The sequence below is a fragment of the Leucoraja erinacea genome, chromosome 26, assembly GCF_028641065.1.
Source record: "Leucoraja erinacea ecotype New England chromosome 26, Leri_hhj_1, whole genome shotgun sequence".
In the NCBI taxonomy this organism is placed as follows: Eukaryota; Metazoa; Chordata; class Chondrichthyes; order Rajiformes; family Rajidae; genus Leucoraja; species Leucoraja erinaceus.
The window spans coordinates 22,251,926-22,277,384 of record NC_073402.1 but is presented as its reverse complement, the minus strand read 5'-3'; the positions used below and the strand labels follow the sequence as shown (position 1 = coordinate 22,277,384).

Sequence of the window (25,459 nt, the reverse complement as noted above, 5' to 3'; positions counted from 1 at the left end):
TTGAAGTAGTCAATGAGACCAAAGATTATTTTTATTTTCAATCTATGTATGTGTGTGTATATATATATATATATATATAGCACATGTACACACATATATATACACGCGTGTAAATATATACACATATGTGTGAGTCAAGTCAAGTTTATTTGTCACATACACATACGAGATGTGCAGTGAAATGAAAGTGGCAATGCTCGCGGACTTTTGTGCAAAAGGCAAACAACCAAACAAACTATAAACACAATCATAACACACATATTCTTTTACATAATAAATAATGGAAGAAAAAACGTTCAGTAGAGTTAGTCCCTGGTGAGATAGGCGTTTACAGTCCGAATGGCCTCTGGGAAGAAACTCCTTCTCAACCTCTCCGTTCTCACCACATGGCAACGGAGGCGTTTGCCTGGCCGTAGCAGCTGGAACAGTCCGTTGCAGGGGTGGAAGGGGTCTCTCATGATATTGTTGGCTCTGGAGTTGCACCTCCTGATGTATAGTTCCTGCAGGGGGCCAAGTGAAGTTCCCATTGTGCGTTCGGCCGAACGCACTACTCTCAGCAGAGCCTTCTTGTCCTTGTATACATATACATACATACACACACACATATGTGTATATATTTACACGCGTGTATACATATGTGTGTACACGTGCTATATGTATATATATATAAATGAAAGAAACTAGAGAAATATGTCAAGTCACTTTTATTTATATAGCATGCTGGTGGGACAGGCCCTTAACTTTCCTCTCAGACACAGGCACACACATTCATATAAATATATATATATAAGTTAAATTTAATTTTGTGCAGTGTGTGTTAAAGCAATTGAAGGGAAACTGCACAATACAATGCAAGGGAAACTAAGCAAAGGTGGCGGCTGGGGAGGAAAGATGGGAGGGAAATGGGGGAACAGGGGGAAAAAATTTACAATAAGATTAACTAAAAATATGTGATGTGATAGATGCACTAAATCAAACACTGTTCCCTACAACACTGATTACACCAGACGATAGAGCGGAATGCACAGCGGGAGGCATACCGGAAGTCGCGTTTGGCATAAACAAATGGCAGCCGTGACGTTCTGTCACACACCACATGTCAGCCCATTGGATTTCGGAGGAGTGGTCTATCTTGCTCCTCTATAATCTTTGAATGAGACTACCTGCTGCCTCTCTGGTCCAGTGAGGTTTCGTTTGGGGTAGGAGATTGCAACCTTCACGTGGTCCGTCCTGTTTCGACGAATGCAATCAACATGGCGTGCACAATCAAATTAGATCAAATAGAACAAGTTGTCCTCCAACTTTAGGCTGTGCACGCAAGAAGAAGAAGGTTTATTTAAGAAGGAACTGCAGATGCTGGAAAATTGAAGGTACACAAAAAAGCTGGAGAAACTCAACGGGTGCAGCAGCATCTATGGAGCGAAGGAAATAGGCAACGTTTCGGGCCAAAACCCTAGAAGAAGGTTTAGTTTGGTTGAGAGATACAGCGCGGAAACAAGACAGAGTCTGCGCCGACCAGCACTAACACTATCTTACACACTAGCGACAATTTACATTTCTTACCAAAACCAATTAACCTACAAACCCGTACACCTTTGGAGTGTGGGAGGGAATCGGAGCACCCGTAGAAAGCCCACACGGTTACGAGGAGAACGTACAAACACCGTACAGACAGCACCCATAGTCAGGATCGAACCCGGGTCTCTGGCGCCGTAAGGCAGCAGCTCTACCACTCCGCCACCGTGCCGCCTCCTTTCATAACTAATGAGGTCAATGTGGGGAAATGGCAGATTCTTCCACAGATGGCGGCTCACCAGTGGGCAGTCAATTGTCTGAAGTGTTGTACATGGTCTGCTGTATATGCAGGGTGTCTGGACCATAAGACATAGGAGCAGAATTAGACCATTCGGACCATTGAGTGCCATTTGATCATGGCTGATCTATTATTTTCTTCTTATCCCCATTCCCCTGCCTTCACCCTGTTACCTTTGACACCCTTATTAATCGAAAACATATCAACCTCCACTTTAAAAATACCCAATTACTTGGCCTCCACTATTATGTGTGGCAATGCATTCCACCGATTCACCACCTAAAGCACCAATGTTAGAATACACTTCTCCACTTTCAACAGTCAAGCCGAGTCTATGAAGAAAGACTGGATAGACTCAGCTTGTACTCACTAGAATTTAGAAGATTGAGGGGGGACTTTATGGAAACTTACAAAATTCTTCACACAGCGAGTGGTAAATCTCTGGAACTCTCTGCCACAGAAGGTAGTTGAGGCCAATTCATTGGATATATTTAAGAGGGAGTTAGATGTGGCCCTTGTGGCTAAAGGGATCAGGGGGTATGGAGAGAAGGCAGATACAGGATACTGAGTTGGATGATCAGCCATGATCATATTGAATGGCGGTGCAGGCTCTAAGGGCCGAATGGCCTACTCCTGCACCTATTTTCTATGTTTCTATGTTTCTATTTAAGGGGTCTGGCAAATGAATCGGAGGGATGATATTATTTTATTTTGAAGCAGCAAATTGCGGCCAGAAATGTGCGGACTAAATTGAAGGTAGACAAGGATTCATAGATTCAGTATGAGCATTCAAAAGTGAACTGAACAACATACACTTCTCCGAGGAAACAGCAGGAAAGTAATTAAGTGGCTGGCTCATGATAGTGGCTGTCTCATGATAGTGGCTGTCTCATGATAGTGGCTGTCTCATGATCTCTTCCAGTGACTGAGTTTGAAAGTATGTTTGTTTGGGAGTCTGGTTTAAGCTCACTTGAGCATTATAATTTGCTCAATGGAACTGAATGTGTAATTGGTGCCTCAGTTCTGGTGATGTTGGTCTAGGAGAGCCTTGAGGCCCATGTCTAAATAGCACATAGGACAATGATCAGTGCTGCTTCTTGAGTTTTGTGCCAGTTTTGAAACATTAAACCCTAACATTCTTTTACACACTTTTCCAAAGGATTTGTTAGCTCACTGATTGTTATTGTAACTTTCTTTAATCACCATTTACCCTCATTGTGAAGTGGCACCTGGGATATAGAAATTGATTGTGTAAGAAGGGTCTCGACCCAAAACGTCACCTATTCCTTTTCTCCAGAGATGCTGCCTGACCCGCTGAGTTACACCAGCTTTTTGTGTCTATTTTCTGTTGAAACTGATTCACCCATTTCAAGCACTGGTACAGCTGCTGCCTGATCCTATCCTCAGATTATGTCTGTATGGTGTTTATATGTTTTCTCTGTGACCACGTAGATTTCCTCCGAGCGCTATGTTTTCCTTCCTTATCCCAAAGATATGTTTGTAGGTTAATTAGCCTCTGTAAAAAAAATGCCCCTAATGTGTAGGAAGTGGGATAATGTAGAACTAGTGTGAACAGGTGATTGATGGTTGGCATGGACTTAGTGGGCTGATGGGCCTGTTTCCATGGTGTATCTTGAACAATTAAAAACTCACCATGTACCATTTATTGTCAGAGGGCAGGGTTGTGTAATGCATGCAACCTGGTAGAGGACATTTGTCCTGCAGAGGTTGAGTGTAAGGCCTATCCTCTTATGCTTCAGTTAATAACTTGATGATGACTAAAAACTCGTTTTTTAAATGTGCAAAAATGCAAGCGTCATCTGCATTCTGCAGCTAGACGACTGAAGTCAGGGTGGCCTTGGTTGTTGTATCTAGGTCCTGGTGGTTAAAGCGTTCCCTATTGGACCAAATCAGCTCCACTCCAGTAAGAAGCACATAGGATGTTGGCATGGTTTTCACATCAAGTGGCTCTATTGAAGGCCTCTTGATTAGAACTTTATTGGAACATTTCCCTCCACAGCGGCATGAGCCACTGGGTTTTTGCTCATACGTTTTATTAATCATTCTTCAGCAATGGCTTTTGGTTCTGTCATTATTCGCTGGGAAGCACATAGGGTCTGATTGCTAATACAGTGTCCATTGCCTGGGAATAGAAAGCATTCTCTGCCATGCTGTGGATTCTTTAAGGGTGAATTTCCATTACCCGAACAGCAGTAACGGGGGAGGGGCGGAGGTCACAAGTTAGAGGAGTAGAATTAGGCCATTCGGCCCATCGAGTCTACTCCGCTATTCAACCGTGGCTGATCTCTGCCTCCTAGTCCCATCTTCCTGCCTATTTCCATAACCCTTGACACTCTTTCTAATCAAGAATTTGTCCATCTCTGCCTTAAAAAATCTCCACTGACTTGGCCTCCACAGCCCTTTGTGACAATGAGTTCCACAGATTAACTACCCTCTGACTAAAGAAGTTCCTCCTCACCTCCTTTCTAAAAGAGTGCCCTTTAATTCTGAGGCTATGACCTCTGGCCTTAGACTCTCCCACCAGTGGAAACACTCTATCTATGCCTTTCATTATTCTGTAAGTTTCAATTAGGTATCTTCTCAACTCCAGCAAGTCGAGGCCCAGTGCTGTCAAACACTCATCCTATGCCAACCCACTCATTCCTGGAATCAGTCTTGTAAACCTCCTCTAGACCCTCTCCAGAGCCAGCACATCCTTCCTCAGATATGGGGCCTAAATTGCTCACAGTACTCCAAATGTGGCCTGACCAGTGCCTTATAGAGCCTCAGCATTACATCTCTGTTTTTGTATTCCAGTCCTCGATATAAATGCTAGCATTGATTTTGCCTGCCTTACTTCCTTATTCGATGATAAATTAACTTTCTGGGAGTCCTGCACCTGCACTCCCAAGTCCAATGGTACCCCTGATTTCTGGATTCTCTCTCCATTTAGAAAGTACTCTGTGCTTTTATTCTTATCACCAGAATGCATGACTCTGCACTTTGCTATACTGAATTTCATCTGCCATTTCTCTGCCCACTATCCTAACAAGTCCTTCTGCAGAGTCCTTGCTACCTCAGCCTGGATGAAGCAACTAAACCCAAGCACAGAGGAGTATTAATCATCTATAAGCATCCTGGTCATCTATCTCCATGGTTGAGAGAAAAGAAAGATTGTGGCTGGATAGGGGTAGATGTGATGAATTCTGTGATATGTGGTCGGTTGAACGCAATAAATAACAGGGATGATCTTTACAAAATTAACAAATAACTTCACCCACAATTTGAAGATTTTGTTTTCATTCATTTAATTGGTATGTAAAAAGAAACCTTTGAACACAAAGTTAAAGGAGTTAACTAACCTAAACAATTCCATTGCAAACAGGAATCCAGCGTTTAATATAAAGATGGGATCAGTGCAATAGCAGACAGGCTCGGATAAAATAGATAGAGGAGAGATTGGGATGTGGCCTCTGGTAAGAAATGGGTCGCTGGTTAGCTTTGGGAGGCAGTGATTATAAGAACTTGAAGATCTACAACCCTATTGGAGAAATGTCCCAGAGAGCTATGCACCATATCATTAAATTGCACAATATAAGTTTGTTATAGATTCAAACAGCATGAAAACACGCCTTTAGGCTCAACTAGTCCATGCCCACCAAATTGCCCCATCTAAACCAGTCCCATTTGTCTGCACTTGGTCCATATCCCTCTAAACCTTTCCTAGTCTTGTACCTGTCCAAGGGTCTTTTAAATGTTATTATTGTTTGTGCCTCAACTACCTCCTCTGACAGCTCATTCCGTACACCCTCGACCCTCTGAATGAAAAAGTTGCCCTTCAGGTTTCTATTAAATTTTTCCACTATCACCTAAAACCTATGTCTTCTAGTTCTTGATTCCCCTACTCCAGGTAAAAGGTAGATGGATGAGGACATTGTTCATCGGTGAAACTAAGGAACTAAAGAATGCTCTCCAATATAAAAATAGTTAAAGAGCGTGCGTGTTTTCACATTTCCTCCATGGCTTTGCGAGTTTCTGCTGTGAGTTCCCATTTCCTCTCCCATTTATTAATTAACAATAAGGTTAATTGCTTATTGTAAATTATCCGTTAGTGTGGATGTGGCAAAAGAATCAAAGGGATATTGATATACGTGAGAAAGAATAAACTGCCACCTATAGGAAAACAAAAGAAACATGATTGAAAGGACTTGTCTCAGAAGCCAGTTTGGGCCAGGTGGCTTCCTGTGTTGCATTAAGTATGTAATGCAGATACCTCAGCTGGTTTACTTGCTAGAAAAGTATAGGTTGATAATGAAAATATCAGGAACCTCAACAGTTTCATTTAAAAGCCAGGCTCAAAATCAAACACACAACAAACATTATGTTCAACACAACAAACATTTAAAGAGTATCTCAAGTAGAAGAAACTACATATTCATTATCTATTCTACAATAACAAAAGGTTGTCATCTGTAAAAAATATTCCACTTGAGCGCATAGGGTTTATAAATATATAACTGTTCATTTGTTTACCAGGACTTAACTTCTAATAAACAATTCCTTTTGGAGATAAATGACAATCAAGTAGCAATTTTCAGATATCAAATTTCAGATATGGACATATCCTATTGCAGGTCTGAAGTGGAGATGAAATGTATAGTTATTACACGGCCCTAAAGTGCTAAAGTGGCGGCGCGGCTCTGGCTGCAGCGGCTCATCGGCAGTCCTGTTTGTTTTGTGTTTTTTGTGTTGTTTATTTTGTTTGGTTAGTCTAGTTTTTGTTTTTTTTAGTGGTGTTTTGTGGGGGGGGGGCGGGGTGGAACGGGGTGTGCAGTCTCTCCCTGTGGGGGAATGCAACTTTTCTGTCGTATTCCCCTTCTCTGCCTCCGTCGGCGCTGAGGCCTAAATGGAGCTGGCGACCTCGAGGCTCTGGAGGCAGAGACCATCAAGACTCGCCCTGAGTTCGCTCCCGTGAGGGCGGTCCGGCACAGGAGAGGAGCGGCCAGCCCGAGATGGAACGAGGCTCCCGTCGGAGCGGCCGAGTCCGGGGAGGTGCGGCGCTCGCAGCCCGAGGGAGAAGGGTGGAGCAACGCCCGAGTTGGGGCGGCCCGGCCCGGGGAAGAAGCAACGCTCGAGTCGGGGCTCGGCCCGGCCCGGGGGAGGTTCGGCGCCCATGTCGGGGCGGCCCGGCCGAAGGGAGGAGCAACGCCCATGTCGGGGCGGCCCGGCCCGAGGCTGAAGTCGAGTCGACAGATACTCACGTGAGGGTGGCTGGGACGGTGTTCTGGCGGCGGTGGCCTGAGTCCGGGGTTCGGCCGCGGGCCAGCGGCTGCGTCTGCAGGTCTGGGTGGGCGGCAGCTACGACCACCCCGGGCCGCGGTGTTGAGCCGCGGGACTGTTATAACATCGCCCAGGGGGGGTATCGCCTCAGCGCAGAGGGAGAAGAGGAGGGAAGAGACTGCAGACCAAAGACTTTTGCCTCCATCACAGTGAGGAGATGTTGGGTGGTCTCACTGTGGTGGATGTTAATGTGTGTTTATTGTTGTTTTTTTATTGTATGTATGACTGCTTAAATTTCGTTCAGACTTCGGTCTGAATGACAAATAAAAGGCTATTCTATTCTAACTCTCAGCTCCTAGTCCAGGCCCTGTCATGGAGGTTGATCTGATTTACACTTTATGACAGAGTTGTGTTACACCCCAGTCAAAATTGTCACCTGCATATATATAAATTCTCAGTCATTTATCTCGCCAAAACAGCCAGCATTGACATCTCCTACAATCCCCTCAAATATTTGTCTTCTCATTTTAAGCCTAATATCCCAAGCATAACGTTCTAAGGGGTTTGCTATGTCACACATGTTATGGAGGTACAGGAGCTGCAGATGCTGAAATGTTGGGTAAAAAAAACAAAGTGCTGGAGGAACTGAGTGAACCAAGTAGCATCTGTGGAGGGAAATGGACAGACAACGTTTCGAATCAGGTCTAAAGAAGGGTCCTGAACCGAAACGTCATCTGTCTATTTCTCTCCACAGATGCTGCCTGAACTGGTGAGTTCCTCCAGCAATCTGTTTTGTTAATTATTTTTCAGAAAGTGCCTTTTGTTCCGTGATTATTCACTGGGAACCACATTGGACCTGATTGGTAATACAATGGCCACCCACTGCCCTGGATCATCCAACATTCCCTGCCACGCAGATACTTCTTCCTCATTTGAATCCATCCAGTTGACAGGTTGGCCATAGCTGTGACCTAGAATGGCAGCAAAGATTGAGAGTGATCAGCGGAGTTGCCAATAAACCCTTAACATTGTTGTAAAGCACAGAAACACAGGGTTATTAAAATGGCAACAGGGTTTACATTGTTGGCACTATTGCAATTGGTAATGCTGGGATTCTTTACGTAATAACCCATGGGATTTAAGTTGCTGGATCTGACTGGCAAAACTGACATTTTACCACATATTGTGGCTGGAAAATGAGTTAATAATAGAGAAGGCATATGACAGAAGACTTACATCCGCCATCAGCCAACACTTGGTTCCTGTTGCTAAACTTTAATGCTTGCCTGCCTGGTTGGTATTGCCATATTCTCAGCAAACTTTCTTAACCACATTTGGGCGGAGTATAGTCTCTTTATTCTCAATCAGTAACTTTGGGTTCTTCATAATTACACAGATCTGCATACCAAGCAATGGCACACATTGTGGATAAGTGACTGCTGATCCAAATTCAGTGGTAGGTTCCGCGGCAGGCAGATCCACACGGTCAATGAGAATGCTAATACTTGGCTTAGGAAATACTTTAATATTTGAAAGAACAGAACCATTAAGGAGAAGAGATGGGGAGTTAGGAAGGCCCAGACGATAGATGGGAGGGTTCTTCCAGCTTTAGTTTGGTTGTGTAGTTCAGTGAATACCTACCTCATAACTAGCAGCATAAACAAGTGACGTACAAAGAAGAATAGCTGCAGCCTGGAAATAGGTGTTAGTGGATTGTAATGTAACTTATCAACCTGTTTACTCTCATGCTCTGTCCAGAACACCTGTCTATTTCAATTGGGAATCATCTCTTAAGGTATAACTTGAGGTCTTATGATCCATATTGGATCCAAACTGCAATTTTTAAGGTACTAATGGGCAAAGAATGAGCATCATTCATCTATCAAGGCAATGGTATCGCTGTCAAGACTTTTTTTTGCTTTTATTTAATTGCATGGGACCATGAGGAGAGATACTAATTTCGTACCTGTTCCCAGACTGAGTCTCAGTCCTCCCAAGAGGTGGCTGGAAAAGGTGTCATGATTCCAGATGGTGAATTCTGCACAGGTCTCACTTACATCTTCTGTCTGAAAGCCATCATATACCATTGTATGGTTATAAACAGGATTCAGATCTTTCTTTATCACTCTGGTCTTCTGTTGACTGGCTTTATTGGCATCTGGTAGAATAGAACTGATGGCAACAAAGTAATGACATGGTATTATGCTATGTGTTATATAGAAATGTAGAAACGTAGCAAAATTAGGTAACAGCCTTAGTCTGCTCTATTATTCATATATATTTATAACTTATCCCGTTTCAATTCTCCCCTCAATACATTTTGTGTCTACAAATCTCCATCCCTTCTTGAATATATTCAGTGGCCTGCCTTTAGTGGTAGGAAATTCACTAAAGTGAATGACAAATAAAGGATTCAATTCAATTCAAAGAGAATTTTTAGTGAATACATTTCTTCTCATCTAAATTCTAAATATCTTGCAACTTATAATCCAGCGGTATGAATATTGATTTCTCTAACTTCAAGTAGTAGACATTGCTTTCACTTCCCTCCAGGTTAATTTTACTGTTTGTATGCCTCGTTGTCACCTTCACCTCAGTGAACAATGAACCATTCTACATTTGATCATCGTCTGGTTTGATCTGTCCTTTTTTTCACTCCTTGTACCCTTCCAAATCTCTAGTCTCCCTCTTCCCTGACTCTCTGTCTGAGGAATGGTCTCGACCCAAAACGTCAACTATTCCTTCTCTCCAAAGATGCTGCCTGCCCCGCTGTTACTCCAGCATTTGGTGTCTATCCTGAAAATATAACCCTTGTTTATAGATCCTTCAACTGCGGCAAAATATCTTCATTGTGACAAACTTGTCAAATTCTGTATCTTTCAATTAAATTTTATCTCATTCCTCCAAATGACAGTGAATATGAAATTGACTAAACCAAGCTCACCTCAAATTATAGTCCATCACCCCAGGAATCAGTCTAGTAAATATATTGCAAATAGACTATGTAAAGTATATTCCTTCATTGATAAGGAGACTAATTTGCACACAATTCTTCAGGTGCTATCTTATCAAGGACCAGTATAAGAAACTGGTACTAATTGCTGTAGCACATATATAGGGATAGTTGCTAAATATGTGCTTCTGGACTACAAGAGTATTAGAGAATGGCCAGGATTCTGAGAGAGCCAATGGACATTTCTAGAAGACTTTGGGACAGCCAGGACCATAGTTTATGCTGATGTAGAATTGGATTCCTGAGAAGTTCATGCAGTTTGTTATTTCAATAGACTGCACAGTCTCGCTGCCCCTCTACTGTGTCAGGTATCTGGCCCAGCTGAGACCACCTTGTAGTGGCAATTAATTCCTTTCCCCCTTCCTGCAAACCTCTCCCATTTTCCCTTTTGATCGCCTTGACAGATAATTGTACAATTTCAAGAAATTACCATTTAACAAAGGAATTGATGCCCTTGGATCGAACTGGGATGAGATTCCGTGCTTCCTTTAACCAGATGTGCACTTCTGCGGTGGGAGGCAATCCTTGATCTAAAGAAGGAGATTCATCAGTTCTAGTCACTCCTCCACCTTATCCCATTACCCCACCCCTGACCCACTCCACAATGCTTGTTTCACCTCATCCTCATCCAACCTCACCCGAGTGTTAGGAATGCAGCCTGTTATTTATGAGTCTGTTAAGCTGCTGCAAGTAAGAATTTAATTGTTCTGCTGTACATATGACAATTACACACTCTTGACTTGAAATACTCAATAGATCAGGCAGCATCTCCAACGAGAGAAACGGAGCTAATGTTCCAAGTCATGTCTTGAAATGTTAATTGTTTTCACCACAGATCCTGTGTGGTCTGCTGCGTATTACCAGAATTTTGTATTATATTTCAGATATCCAGTATCTGCAAGAATAGACCAAAATTTGGCAGGGGGTAGTGTGTTAGCTGACTGAAAGCTTGGAAGACAGAGCCAGTATTAACTAATTGATTAGTTTATTATTATTAGTCGGTTGCTAACCAAATTTGGTTTAGTGGTGTGCCATTAGCCTCAGCTATTTACCATTTGTATCTGGTATTTTATAAATCCGTGGTTAAACAACAGCCCTAGTTTTTAACCTTGAGCAAAGGAATGACCTTGAGCAAAGGAATCACACGGATCTACCAACCTTTGTGAAATTCCCAATTTGTTCCCAATGTCAGTTGCTGTCCAGAGTCTCTGGCATCCACCAACAGCAATGGAATGAAACCAAATGAGCAACCAAACACAAGGAAATAAAAATCAAAAGGAAATAAAAAGAAAAAAAACCCTAATATTTCAATCATTGTTTGACAGCAAGCAAATTAAAGATTGGGACAAGTGAGATTATGATAGAATCTGAAATATTATACATAGTTAAAAAGATTTAAATAATGATCTTAATATTCATTAAAATGTAAATTATTTATCTGGCCATTATAAGCCATACATATAAAATTACTTTCTTTCGGGCCAAAGGACTACACCCGCTACACGGTTATTATGGCTTATTATGGTGTTAAACTCTCAATTACACATAAACATTTCATTGGAGAGTATTGTTTTAACCTGTTCATGAAAGTTCTCTAAGTTAGAGAAAAATGCCAAATGCTATGGTGTGGCGGGGCAGAGAATTACTGACACCAATTGTAGAATTTCCATGTTTAACTGGGACTTGCGTACTTCACCAAATCATCTCGCTCACTATTATTTGAGTTACCTTTCTCTTTGGAAAGATTCCATGTGTAAGTGTTAATGTGGAGGGTGGAGCGAGGGAGAGTGAAGGATGCCTCAGCACATTTGTACGTTGAAAATATAAGTTTCATGCAAGTTTTGGTTTTACTTGAAAACTGAGAAAACTGAGTTTGATCAAAAAACTTTGATGAGCAGGACCACAACACATATTTGTCCCAGATGGAGAAATACATGAAAATTAACTGCTTTGGCTCCAAAGCTAACGACCTGAAAAGTGTTTGGCAGTGCTAAGGGAATATGGTAGGGGAGGCTTTTTTCTCAATCGGAGAGACAGTGCTATTTGGGGAAATTGTCTTGTTACTAATATTGACCAACAGACACCGAGGTAGCCTGGATAATGATGATGATGAATTTCACAGTTTAGTCCTTCCAGAAGTGCCAGTATAAACTACCATCTGGGTTGGTGGGACAGGTGAGATTTTCATCCACTTTAGATGTAGTGTCCTATCCTCACAGAGGATGTGGAAAACATGTATCTGTGTCAGTCTGAGTATTGGCGTAACAGCTCGTTAACAGAATCCTATGTTTCATGACCTGTTCCCCAAGATACAGGCCCAGACCAAAGTCATCTGTAGCTGAAAGGCTTCGGAGTGACTGTTCAATAGTCATTAGTAAATGATAATAGTGTGATTGAACGTACCACATGATCCCGCTGGGACGAATTTTAGTGACAAGGACAGCTGACCTTTGCTTTGGTTTGGGTTTGGTGGAGCAGCAATCTGCACAAGAGTAGATTAACAGATTTTAGTCCATGTTAGTCACTACTTTACTTCACAGATTGTATAGAGAGGGTTTATACATACATACATACATACATATACAGCATGAAAAATAACCCGTTTGGTCGATATCATTGACAATGATGATAAATGTATTGGATGTGGAGAATGGTGCAGAGAAGAATATGCATAATAGGAATCAATAATGCATTTTCTGTACTTTAGAGGCCGGGAACCAATCTGTAGCCTCTCCAAATACCTGGAAAATCACCTATTAACATCTCAGATCTTCATTCTCTATTACTCTTTCCACAGATGCTGTCTGTCCTACTTGTTAAGTATTCCCAAAATTCCCCAAATTTCCTTTTTTCAAATTTTATATTTCCAGCTTGTACAATGTCTTTTTTTTAATTTTCACCTATAGATAATGATGATGTGAAATTCACACAATGCTTTTTTTTTTAAGCCCAAGTGGTTGGATTTCTAGCAAATCTATGGAAAAGTAAAAATAGTACTCAGGTCAAATTCTTATCCATTTATTGAATGTTTCTATTCAATTGCAGCCTGTTGTCAGAAGCAAATCAGGAGAGTACTGGAATACTCTAATCTCAATGGGCGCAATAATAACAACTCTCAAGAAGCTCACCACGGTCTTTGCGCAAGCAAGGAGCAGAACTCCAGGACTGACAGACCTTTGACATCAAAGATGCATTTTGCTAAATGTGGTATCTTGGAGCCCAGGTAAAACTGAACTTAATGGGAACCAACAATATCTTTTGGCTGGTGAAATAAGTTGCATAATGGACAATGGCTGTGAATATAGGTCACACATCCGAGCCTTAGGACTTCACAGCAGCGGTTACATAGTGCATTAGACCCGATCATCCTCACAAATTCTTGGTTCCATTATGTTCCCTAACGGCCACACAACGTTCAATTCAATTTCTACCTCTTAAGTTATGAAGCAGTGTATTGCCACAAACATCAGGATCTAGACAACATTCAGAGGTAGGCTGGATAACATGGATAGAAAAGATTTAGAGGGATATGGGCCAAATCCAGGCGGATGGGACAAGCACATTTTAGCCGGTTTGGGCAAGATAGGTTGAAGGGCCTGTTTCTGTGCTGTATTATACTCTATGGCTGCTGTGACAAATAATGTTTGTTCCACACAAGCAGTAGACAATGCTTATCTCCATTAAGAGCAAGTCTAGTCGCCCACTATTGACATTCAATGCCATTACTTGTTCATAAACATTCGTGGGTGTGCCTGGAATTTCCATACTATCCTCCTGGGATCTTTCTGGTTGTCCAAGCTAGTATTTAAATCTTGAAAATCTCATTTGAATTTTACTTGATTTTCCTGTATCTTAGGATACAAATGCTAGTTCAAGCCCAAGGAACACGTTTCATGCATTTACTGCATAATGGGAGAAATGGCCATAGGTTGGAGTCCAACAGCTATCCTGCTCATGCCCATACATTTTATCCACTAAAAGAATGAGGAGCTCTCTTTGGGAATCCTATTACTGTCATGAACATGCCAAGAACAGCCCCATCAAAATACATGGCAACAGAATCCACAGCAGAAACATTAAAACTCAAAATGTTGTCACAAATCTGTATATCACCTCTTTAGATACACCAATATACATTTTAGCTGTACCCCAGATCCCTGATTTATTGGAGCAAGTAAATGCTCAAAGGACAACAAAAGAAAGATGGAGAATCAGATTGCAAGATCAGGCTGGGGCTATTTCCTGGCATGAGTCAGGCTGGTCCACTGGAGAGCAACAGAAGAGTTAGCAGCTGGTTGACAAGAAATAGCAGATTTCTGACAAACTGCAATCTTTGATTGCATGGAGAAATATATTCCTAACTTTGCTGATGCATCCGGGTTTTTCATACTCAAGTATCTTTACCCAATATGTTTTTGTGTAAGAAACACACTTGATTAGACTAGAATGGAATTTTAGTTGGCTTGATTCCAGAATTGCTTGCAACAGTTAAAACAAAAGTTATTGCAGTGCATATAGACACTCTTTGACATGCTCTGTGTCAAACCCAAGCATATTTTAAATATATTTTGCCGAACCAACAGGATAAAGGCAAGCTTCATTTCTTGGATGAAATAGCCGTTTCTTAGTCCTTATTTTGTTAATACAATTACAAACCGGACAACTGGACAGCACATTGAGGCAGGTCAACATGTGTTGGACAGTGACAAAATCTTACCCGTGGCTGAAGGATGTAGGTTGTCGGTTTAGTATTACTCCAATCGCAAAGCTCTAATTGGATTTCTATCTCCCCCAGGAAGAGATTGTGCCCAAAGCGATCTCTATGCCACACTGAGAGATTTAGAGTTCGGGTCTGCAGCTCTTCTTTTCCCAGTTTATACTTTGGTTTAAAAAAAAAAACACTCAGTGTTAAAGTCAACCTTATATAGCATGTTTTAAATATATTTTGGTGAATCGACAAAAAAACAAACAGATAATGGGTGTACATTAGCTAGCAAATAGTTTCAGACAGAAACCTCACTGAGCATTGTGTCGGTTACAGCTATGGAAGACAAGTATTTTAATTTCTGGTTGTGTTATGCTTTTATGACAAAGTACATATAACATACATTTCTGCACCTAAGGGTCATATTATGTTTGCCAGAATGTATATGCCATATGTATACATGTGGCAGAGTATATATTTTGTGTATGTGTAAATGTATGTGTCAGTTGTGCAAGTGTGACAGTGTATATGTGTCATATATGTTAGTCTGTATATCTGTAAATACCATTTATCTTTAAATAGTTTAAATACATGTCAGGGTATGTTCGGGTAAAAATAAATACTTTGGCAGAATTTGCAATGTTTCTTTAATACCAATGTTGGGGGCATTAGTTTACAATGTAATAAAGTGAGATAATATACTTCACAGGAACATTATCAATCAAAACCTGATACCAAGTTACACAAAAAGACGTTAGGTCAGGTGAGCAAAAGCTTTAAACAATTTGTACGTTAGTAAAGCATCTTAAAAGACGAGAGCAAGTTTGAGAGATTAAGAGGTTGGATGGTTTAAAACAGTTTATTGGTGGTGGTGGGGGTGGATAGAAATGATCATTTCATAATGGACAGCTTTGAAACAGAGATAAAGGCACAGAAGTTTAAGTAAAATAAACAACTAGAATGAGTGGAAAGGGAACGGGGGTTGAGAATCCATTAAATAAATAGTTAAGATGCCAATGTTGCAATATACCCCTGCATGATCTGTCAGGTTGGAAAGGTAGAATGATTGAACCTGAATCTAATATTATTATAAAATATACTTGCTGGAAGTGACACTAATGTTACATGATTAAATGTCAAATGTGGGAGAACATCAATTTATATTTCGGAGGCCATCATTTGGGGCGCTTGGCCCTACACTTTGCAGTTGGATTGACAAACAAAATGTTAGTGTTTGGCATTATTACACCACGACACTCCCAACAACTTTAGAATTTCTGCACAGTCCATGTTTAATGTAGAAACTCCACAGAAACCATCAATAATTAAGCATTCTGCCACAAACTGCACCTTCTCCAGTGTTGTCCAGCAATACTTAATGAAACATTTAGATATTTATGAATGGTGAATGGTGAATGAAAATAAAAATACAATCATTGATCTCACCATTAATGACTCATTAAATGTAGGATTCAAGGTTTTCTTCTTCACTCCGGTCTTGCGCTTGCCTTGAGATGATTTGTCTGGGAGAAGATAACTCTTCACATAGCTATTAAAGAGTAAAGTTAGCAAGATCATATTTAAAAGGACATCTGGTGTAACTAATTGTCCCAAGATGATCGCAGTACAGTTAGGAACAAAATCTGAAACTGCAGCATATGTGGATGGATTGATCTCATAAACACATTTCAACGAGCAAAGTAAAGAAGGGAAGTGAACCTTCATGAAATATTTATCATACAGAGCTAAGCCATTCAACCATTGTCCCTTTGCCAATTTCCAGCCTAATCCTGGTTTCCAGCACTAGATCCACAGCCCTGCAGATTATGGTTTTTCAAACGCATCCCTAAATTAGATGAAGGCTTCTGCCTCTCCCACCCTGAGGTGACCCACGATAAATTAATCCTTCCTATTTACTCTTTCTGAGCCCCACCTTACTTGATATACTGGGGTCAAGGAAAGAGCGTTCATGTCTCGACCCTGTTTCCACCAATCTTTCCACCACCGCTCCCAAGAAGCGACAAGACAGATACCGTTGTAAGCAGATGCCGAGAAGTGTGTTCAGCTCTGGCTCAACAACTTCTAATCTTGTGTTTGGACTCGATGAGAAGAAGACTTGATACACTGTACTTCTTACGTTTCTTCCCAGCCCTCCTTTTCTTCCAAAGAAGACATCCCCATCTAACCTCACAGCTAAAATTTTCTAATCTTTGCAATATTGATTTAAAGGTACATAAAAATGCAGGAGAAACTCAGCGGGTGAGGCAGCATCTATGGAGCGAAGGAAATAGGCAACGCTTCAGGGCGGGGCGGGAAGAATAAAGGAAGAGGTGGAGCAAGTGGGCTGAGGGAGAGCTGAGAAGGGGAAGAGAAAGTAAGGACTACCTGAAATTAGAGAAGTCAATGTTCATTCTGCAATCACATTTTTAAAAGATGTGTGTGATTCAGAACTTATACAGTTCAAGCATAATGTAGCATAAACACATCCTTTAATTGTATGCATTGTCTAACAGGGAGAGCACCAATTTACTGCTCTCTCCTACCACCTGCAGTGATCTGTGGACACACACTGCAGGGTCCCTTTATTTTCAGTTGCCGCTTATGTTTGTTGCGCATTCTCTTGCCTTGTTACATCTCCACAAATACATTATCTCTCACATGTCTGGAGTGAATTCCATTTGACATTTTCTGCACAAACCAGAAATTACATCTCCACAAATCAGACCATTTGTCCTTCCCTGCAGTCTATAGGTTTTCTCCTTCCTCTAACATGCACTCAATGTGTAGGTGTAAATCATTAATGTATTTTTAAAAAAAAGCACAAGGAATCCTGCTAAATTCCAGTGTCTATGGCCTCCATTTACTAAAATAATCCATCAACATTACAGTTTGATTCTTGCTACTTTCCCTTTTATCTCCTTTGCCTTCCTCTAATTTTCTTCCTTTTTCCATTGTTCAGTGCCTGTGTGGAAATCAATTTCCACCCTTTTGAGATGCAACCAGTCTCTGCAGGTCCTACTTTCCTCAAAATTCTTTCTAATATTTCTAGAATCTAAAGCCTTCCCTCCAATATCATCTCTCTCGCTGCCTATTCATCTGTATTGTCCTCCTACTCAGGGGTGGATTAACCATTAAGCAGACTAAGCACGTGCTTAGGGCACCAGGGCCAAAGGGGACACCACAAAGTTGGGAAAAGGGTGAAAAGAAAAAAAAACGAATGAAGATTTGTAAAAAATTCCGTATCTCCACTTTTTATGTAATTGTTGAAAAGTTAGAAACGGAAATGAGGAGACGAAAGGTGTCACTGAAATAGCAGACAGATTCTCTTGTCTGACAGATGTTCCTAATACCACCCAACAAGGTGCTAATTCCCAATTATCAGAAAGTGAAAGGTACTCAAAGACTTGTCAAACACTCATTAATGTTTATCCAGATGACATGAACAACACTTTGTCTACAGAGCTTCAGCAGTTCCATTCATATGTTCTTCATAAGTTTAAAACAACCAAGAAAACATCTTTCACTCACATGGAACTTTACAACACAATTACAGAAGACAAACCAGAGAGTGCCTTTCCAAATGTTGAAATTGCCTTAAGAATATTTTTAACATTAATGGTCACCAACTGCACAACAGAGAGGTCTTTCTCACAACTGAAACGTATAAAAAACCCAAATAGATCAGTTATGCTTCAAGAAAGACTCGACTCACTGTGTATATTAATAATTCAAGCAGACATTCTGAGAAGTATTAATTTTGAGGATGTTATCAGTGATTTTGCGAAAATGAAATGTAGAAAAATGCCTTTCAGGTCATGAATATTGGAACTTTGATACATTTAACTTGTGAAATATTAAAATAGATGTTGTATTGCATTTTTGTAGAACTTTATGTAGCCCAAGCTTGGCTTAGTTTGTACAGTATATTGTGTTATCATATGAATACATTTTTGTACAGCTGCAACCTGCATTGTATATCTGGTCAGACAGGTGAACAACTAAAATGGACTGGATCAGTGTGGAAAGGAGGGGGGCACCAAGATTGGTCAGTGCTTAGGGCACCAGTGAGCCTTAATCCGCCCCTGCTCCTACTTCTCTAATTACTGATATAAGGCACTCTGGAAATTAGTAGCTTTGAGATCAGCTTCTTACTCTGTTTACCCAATTCTAAATCTGCCCTCAGAACTTTTTTTTTTACTACCTGTACCAATATGAACCTCCCCATTGGCTTTGACTCTTTTAGAATGTTCTGTAGGTGCTCGGTAATATCCTGGACCCTCACATCAGGGGGGCAACATGCATCAAAAAATCATGTCTACTCCCCTAGCTATAAAATTCACAATAACTATTGCTTTCTTGGATTTCCCCTCCCTCTGTGTGCAGCTGAAACACCCATGATGCTTTGGTCTTGGCCTAGGCTCCTCTCTCCAGGAAAACCTTCTCCCCCATTAACATTTAGAAATGACCACTGGTTGAAAAGAAAGGTATACTGAGTGTCTCCTGGACCACCGATTTGCTAATTTGTTCTGTCTGTTTGGCAATCACCCAGTCCTCTGTGCTTACATTACCGAGAGTGGGGTAATCACCTCCTGAAATGTGCTGCCAATGGTGGGGGTGGATCACTGTCAAGAATAGGGGAAGTATCATGCAATGCAAGGATTTTTGCTAACCCTTATTTATTAATTTAGCTCATTTTGCAGAAGTAAATATTAAAAAAGGAAACAAAATCACATGTGATCCACATACGTCTCAACTGAGATGTGATGGTATGGCACTATTTAAAAATATATATTTTCTTCTCTGATTTTTAAAAATCTTACTATTTTATCCCCACTCTTGGGGCACGCCATCTTAAAAAAATCAGAACACCATTTGTTCCCTCATCATGCTGAATCACTAAAGTGTAGTACTCTGTATTAACAGTATTCTGCAGAATTGACAGAGCATTAGCAAACACCTTCTACATTTGTACTAATGAAAGCTCCTAGGATCTGAGATAGCCCTGCTGCAGTAATTAATAGGTTGCTAGCTAATTAATTGTGCAACTGCCACTGGCTGGTAATTTGTTTCCCACGGACTAACATTGAGGAAAAAAGGATGTTGAATTTAAAGCTAAATTGAATCACAAATGCTAACTGCAAAACCCAATTATATCTGAATAAGTGATCAACCCTTAACACCGTTTAAAATTGCTGCATCCATCATAATCTGTATATTAATATACATATATTAAAATTTGACAAAGCCTGGTTCCATTGAACTGGATTTTCTAGGAAGGAATTCAGAAGTGTTGAGGCATAGTCAGCAACGATGGAACACTTAAAGTTGGTTACACAAAAAAGCTGGAGAAACTCAGCGGGTGCAGCAGCATCTATGGAGCGAAGGAAATAGGCAACGTTTCGGGCCGAAACCGAAGGGTTTCGGCCCGAAACGTTGCCTATTTCCTTCGCTCCATAGATGCTGCTGCACCCGCTGAGTTTCTCCAGCTTTTTTGTGTAACCTTCGATTCTCCAGCATCTGCAGTTCCCTCTTAAACACTTAAAGTTGGTGTTGTCTGAAGTGGAGAGGAGCAGAAGTTGAGGATTGTAGGGCTGGAAGCACTAGTGATAGGTAAAGAATAAGCATGGAAGGAGATAAACATTGAACACTAGTTTTACATTTTAAACATTGGGGTAATAATTAATCATGTGCATCAACTGGGCCAACAAGTATTGGAGCAGAGTTGGGGAATAAAGTATTGTGAAGGTAAAAATAAACACTCTTCATGTAGCATAATTCTGGAGCTTATTTTGGAGCCAAATATATGTTTGCAAAGTGGTTCAGCATCACACAATTACAACAGGGAGGGACAGTGTTGATATCTGATATTCTGACAAGACTGAAGATTATTGAAGACCAAGCCTTCTGATTTTAATTAAAGGAATCACCTGCTCATTCACCATTGGATGCTGGGCAAACAGTCTGACAGATTATAAATAGTAGAATGGCCTCGCCTGATGACCATAATATAATGCCTGGCTTCATTAAAACCCTGTCCCACGGTGCGAGTTCATTCCAAGAGCTCTCCCGAGTTTGCCCTGATTCGAACTCGAAGATTTACGGTAATGGCCACTCGTCGGTACTTGGGGCTTTCGTGAACATTTTTCAACGCGTTGAAAAATCTTAACGAGTCTTCCCGTGCTTACCTGCCGTTAGCGAGTCTTCCCGAGTACCTGCCGTTCGCGTAAAAAGCCGCTAAGAGACGTCCTCGAATTCCGACGTATCCGCTACGTTCATTCTCCGTGCTTACCACGAGTTTGATTTTTTTTTTAACTCGGGAGAGCTCTTGGAATGAACTTGTACCGTGGGACAGGGCTTTTAGTGACTGAAATGGTACTGATGCTGTGCGGCAGACAATTAAGGCCAGATGAGAAATAGGGAGGAAATTGAGGGATGCCAGAGGTAACAATTTGGGAACAAGAACAGAACAAGAACCTTTAACTGTGAGGACATGGCTATGATTAGTTCAATAAGAATTACAGCAAATGAGTGCATGTTTTTGGGGTGGATAACACACCTACTTTTATAGGTAGGTACCTCTGAACCAAATTACTTTACCCACTAAAAGCAGAAACACAATGAACTGCGGAAGTTGAAATCTTTTGAGTAAAACACAAAGTGCAGGAGTAACTCAGTGGGTCAGGCAGTATCTGTGGAGGGAATGGATAGGTGACGTTTCAGATTGCCGAAAACCCAAAATGACACCTATCCATTCCCTCCAGATATACTGTTTGACCCACTAAGTTACTCCAGCACTTTGTGTTTTACCCAAATAATACAACTGCAAAAGGATTTGAGTATAGGAGCAGGGAGGTTCTACTGCAGTTGTACAGGGTCTTGGTGAGACCACGCCTGGAGTATTGCGTACAGTTTTGGTCTCCAAATCTGAGGAAGGACATTATTGCCATAGAGGGAGTGCAGAGACGGTTCACCAGACTGATTCCTGGGATGTCAGGACTGTCTTATGAAGAAAGACTGGATAGACTTGGTTTATACTCTCTAGAATTTAGAAGGTTGAGAGGGGATCTTATAGAAACTTACAAAATTCTTAAGGGGTTGGACAGGCTAGATGCAGGAAGATTGTTCCCGATGTTAGGGAAGTCCAGGACAAGGGGTCACAGCTTAAGGATAAGGGGAAAATCCTTTAAAACCGAGATGAGAAGAACTTTTTTCACACAGAGAGTGGTGAATCTCTGGAACTCTCTGCCACAGAGGGTAGTTGAGGCCAGTTCATTGGCTATATTTAAGAGGGAGTTAGATATGGCCCTTGTGGCTAAGGGGATCAGGGGGTATGGAGAGAAGGCAGGTACGGGATACTGAGTTGGATGATCAGCCATGATCATATTGAATGGCGGTGCAGGCTCGAAGGGCCGAATGGCCTCTACTCCTGCACCTAATTTCTATGTTTCTATGTTCCTATGTACTGGATCAGAGCACTAATAATTGGACCTTTAACTACAGGTTCATACTCACGGGTTAGAAGTATTTTTCTTTGCTGCAGCTAGATCATTGCATTGCACCACATGAATCTGAAACTCATTATGGCTCTCATTATAATGGAGTGAGAAAGTGACACTGCCGCTCACATCCACATATCCAAGATCAATGTTGCTGTACAAACTCATCATACTGCCACTGAGCTGCAAAATAGAACACACAGGAGCAATTAGTGATGCATTCTCTCTCATTTGCCAGTGTGTCAGTATCAGAAATATTGATGTAGTCTAATGGATATTATCAGTCCCAAAGTGTGTGGTCACATTTAATATGATGCAGTAAATTTCAAGACCTCTACTGATGTCAGTAGTTATAATATTGTACCGTACACAAAATCAGATTACAGTGCTGATGGATGTAGTGCAAAACAAAAGCTTAGAGATTCATCTGTATCTTTATTTATTCACTCATTAATGCTTCGAAAAAAATAATTAATACATAAATCTGGATGTCACTGGCAAGATTAGCATTTGTATCCCTATTTACCAGAAGTTCTAGGAATTAAACCATAGGTAATGAAGGAACTGTTATACAATTCCAAGTCAGTGTAAGCAGTATTGATGAGTATTTGGGGTGGGATTACAGCTGGTGGGTTGGAAGACCCATTTCTCTTCTGTATGACTCAATGTGCGACTTTGAGAATGTGCATGTGGTGATATTCCAGTGAACCTGAATCCCTAGTCCTCATGAGTTATGGAACAGATTTTGTATATGGTATCCACTGCAGTCACAGTTTGATGATTATGCAGGGAATGAATGTTTGCAGTGGGAGAAGGAATATCAATTGTACAATTTGTTTTGTCCTGGATGATGTCAGGCTGCTTGAGCATTGTGGGAGCTGACTAATCTAGGCAAATGGAGAGTGTTTCATCTTATTCCAGATTTGTGCCTTGTAGGCAGATTGGAACAGTGCAGGAACAGGCCCTCTGGATCACAATGTCCATGCCAAATATGATGCCAATTAAAACCAATTCCTTCCTCCTGCACATGATCCATATCGCTCCATTCCCTGCATATTCATGTGCCTGTCTAGCCTCTTAAATGCCATTATCGTATCTGCTTCCACCAGCATTCTGGCAGCATGTTCCAGGCATTTATCACTCTGTGTGTGAAAAAGAAAATTACCCTGTACATCTCTTATAACCCTTTCCTCTCACTTTAAAGCTATGTTCTATAATATTTGACATTTCCACCCACACCATACCAAGCATACCATACGCCTTCTTTACCACTCTTTCTACTTGTTTTGCTACTTTAAGGGACCAATGTGCCTGGACCCTAAGATCTCTCTGTACCTCTAGGTTGTTAAGGGTCCTGTTATTAACTGTATACTTCCTCTTATGTACCACCTCACAAATTGCAATGCCTTATACTTGCCCACCTTAAATTCCATGTGCCATTTTTCTATCCATATCTGTAACTAGAAACCTACCCAGGCACTTAGGATGGTTTGCAAAGGAAAGTGGCTGTATGATGGGGCTCAAAAAGGCTTAGTATGCACTGTTTATAGGCAAACAACACAGTTTCTTTTAAATGTACATCAACTGCTTATTTACAATGCTTATTCACACCGGGTGGTGCCACCAGCAGTGGCTGTCTCGCCAACAGTCTGCCTGTCCTTTCTTCTATTTTGTTATGTATAGTATGTGTTAAAAAGTATGTTGTATGGTTTAGTGTCCTTGGTTTGTTTATGTGGGGGTTGGGGGGGGGGGGGGGGGGGAGGGGCAGTTGGGGGAAACCTATTTTTTTTTTCCAACCTCTTACCTCGACGGAGATGCGATTTTTTTCCGTATCGTATCTCCGTCCGCACTGCGGCCTAACATCGTGGAGTTGGCGACCTTTCCTGGACACCGACCCGGAGCTCCAAGCCGCGGGAGTCTGCGGGATTTTAACATTGCAGAACTTGCGATCCCTTTGCCGGGGATCGAAGCTCCAACCGCGGGGCCTGTGGACTTTAACATCGTAAAGCCCGCAGTCTCTGGTAAGAAGAGGCCGATTCAGGAGCTCCATGCCGCAGAGAGAGTTTCAACCGCCCCGACGCGGGAGTTTCGATGACCTCAACGGGGGCTTTGATTGTCAGATGTGGGGACTTTGCTCGCCCCGACCGTGGGTGGTTTGAATGTCCCGACCGCGGGAGAACAAGAGGAAGAAGATTGAACTATATTGCCTTCCATCACAGTGAGGAGTGTGGAATCCACTGTGCTGGATGTTTGTGTTAACTTTTATGTGGTTGTGTGTCTTGTTGCTTTTCACTTAGTATGGCTGTATGGTTACTCAAATTTCATTGTACCTTAAGTGGTACATGTGACAATAAACTGACATTGAAACCTTGACGGTATGATCAATAGAGGATGAGATAGACTGATTTTTTTTTAACAGACAGTGTATGGTTCACATGGAGTTGGGAAGAGAGGCCATGACTGATAGGCAATGAAATGATTTCTGGCAACACTTCAACATTTCCCATGCCATTTTGTGCACCTGCACAGTTTGAGCCTTGTGTTAATATTATGTGTTACATGCCATCAGCAACTGAGCTTTTAAAGTAAAAAAATGTCCAGTCAGATTCACTCTGAGATCATTCTGGGATGTTCAACGTGACCAGAGTAACCAGTTAAATGACAGCAGCACTGATAAACTATCAGCAATTCAAGACCAATTATTTGTCCAATTGCTGCTCGTCGTGAGTCTGGCAGATGAAAAATACATTTACATTTAGAACGTAGCTCCCTACCCCTTCTCAAGGGGAGTTTGGAATGGACAATACCCTTGCCTACAATACCCTTATACCGTAAATGAAGGGAAACATTTATAAAGCATGAATGATGCCACATTTCAATGTATTCCAGTGATATTGGAAATATGGAAAAATGGAAATGTACCTCAGACAAAGAAGCCCAAAGAGCAAAAATATTTGTGCATTTTTCTTCCAAAAATCTTTGGTTATTAACTTAAAAAGCAGCTTTTAAGTACCTATAGATTTGTGATAAACACAGGATTAATTGAAATCCACGGCATCACTGAACATACACAGATGAAGCAGACATCCAAGAAAGCCAAATACACGCTATAACTCCAGTCTGAATCCATGTGTACCACAGCATGGATTGAA

General features: G+C 41.3%; 1 protein-coding gene across 4 annotated transcripts in view; it reads right to left on the bottom strand.

Moving 5' to 3' along the window:
* Positions 1-4,016: 4,016 nt before the first annotated feature.
* The window catches only part of LOC129709791 (synaptotagmin-like protein 1), a 52,154-nt gene continuing 30,711 nt past the window's right edge, over positions 4,017-25,459 (bottom strand). For 3 of the 4 annotated variants that reach the window (XM_055656382.1, XM_055656383.1, XM_055656384.1), the window contains exons 9-15: positions 22,324-22,490; positions 16,258-16,360; positions 14,824-14,985; positions 12,510-12,588; positions 10,537-10,636; positions 9,060-9,265; positions 4,018-8,064 (exon numbers count right to left, since the gene is read on the bottom strand). In XM_055656382.1, coding sequence (XP_055512357.1) covers positions 7,925-8,064; positions 9,060-9,265; positions 10,537-10,636; positions 12,510-12,588; positions 14,824-14,985; positions 16,258-16,360; positions 22,324-22,490 — 957 coding nt within the window. In that variant the 3' untranslated portion in view covers positions 4,018-7,924. Of the gene's footprint in view, positions 8,065-9,059; positions 9,266-10,536; positions 10,637-12,509; positions 12,589-14,823; positions 14,986-16,257; positions 16,361-22,323; positions 22,491-25,459 lie in introns of all 4 variants that reach the window. The other variant, XM_055656385.1, reaches the window with a different exon arrangement.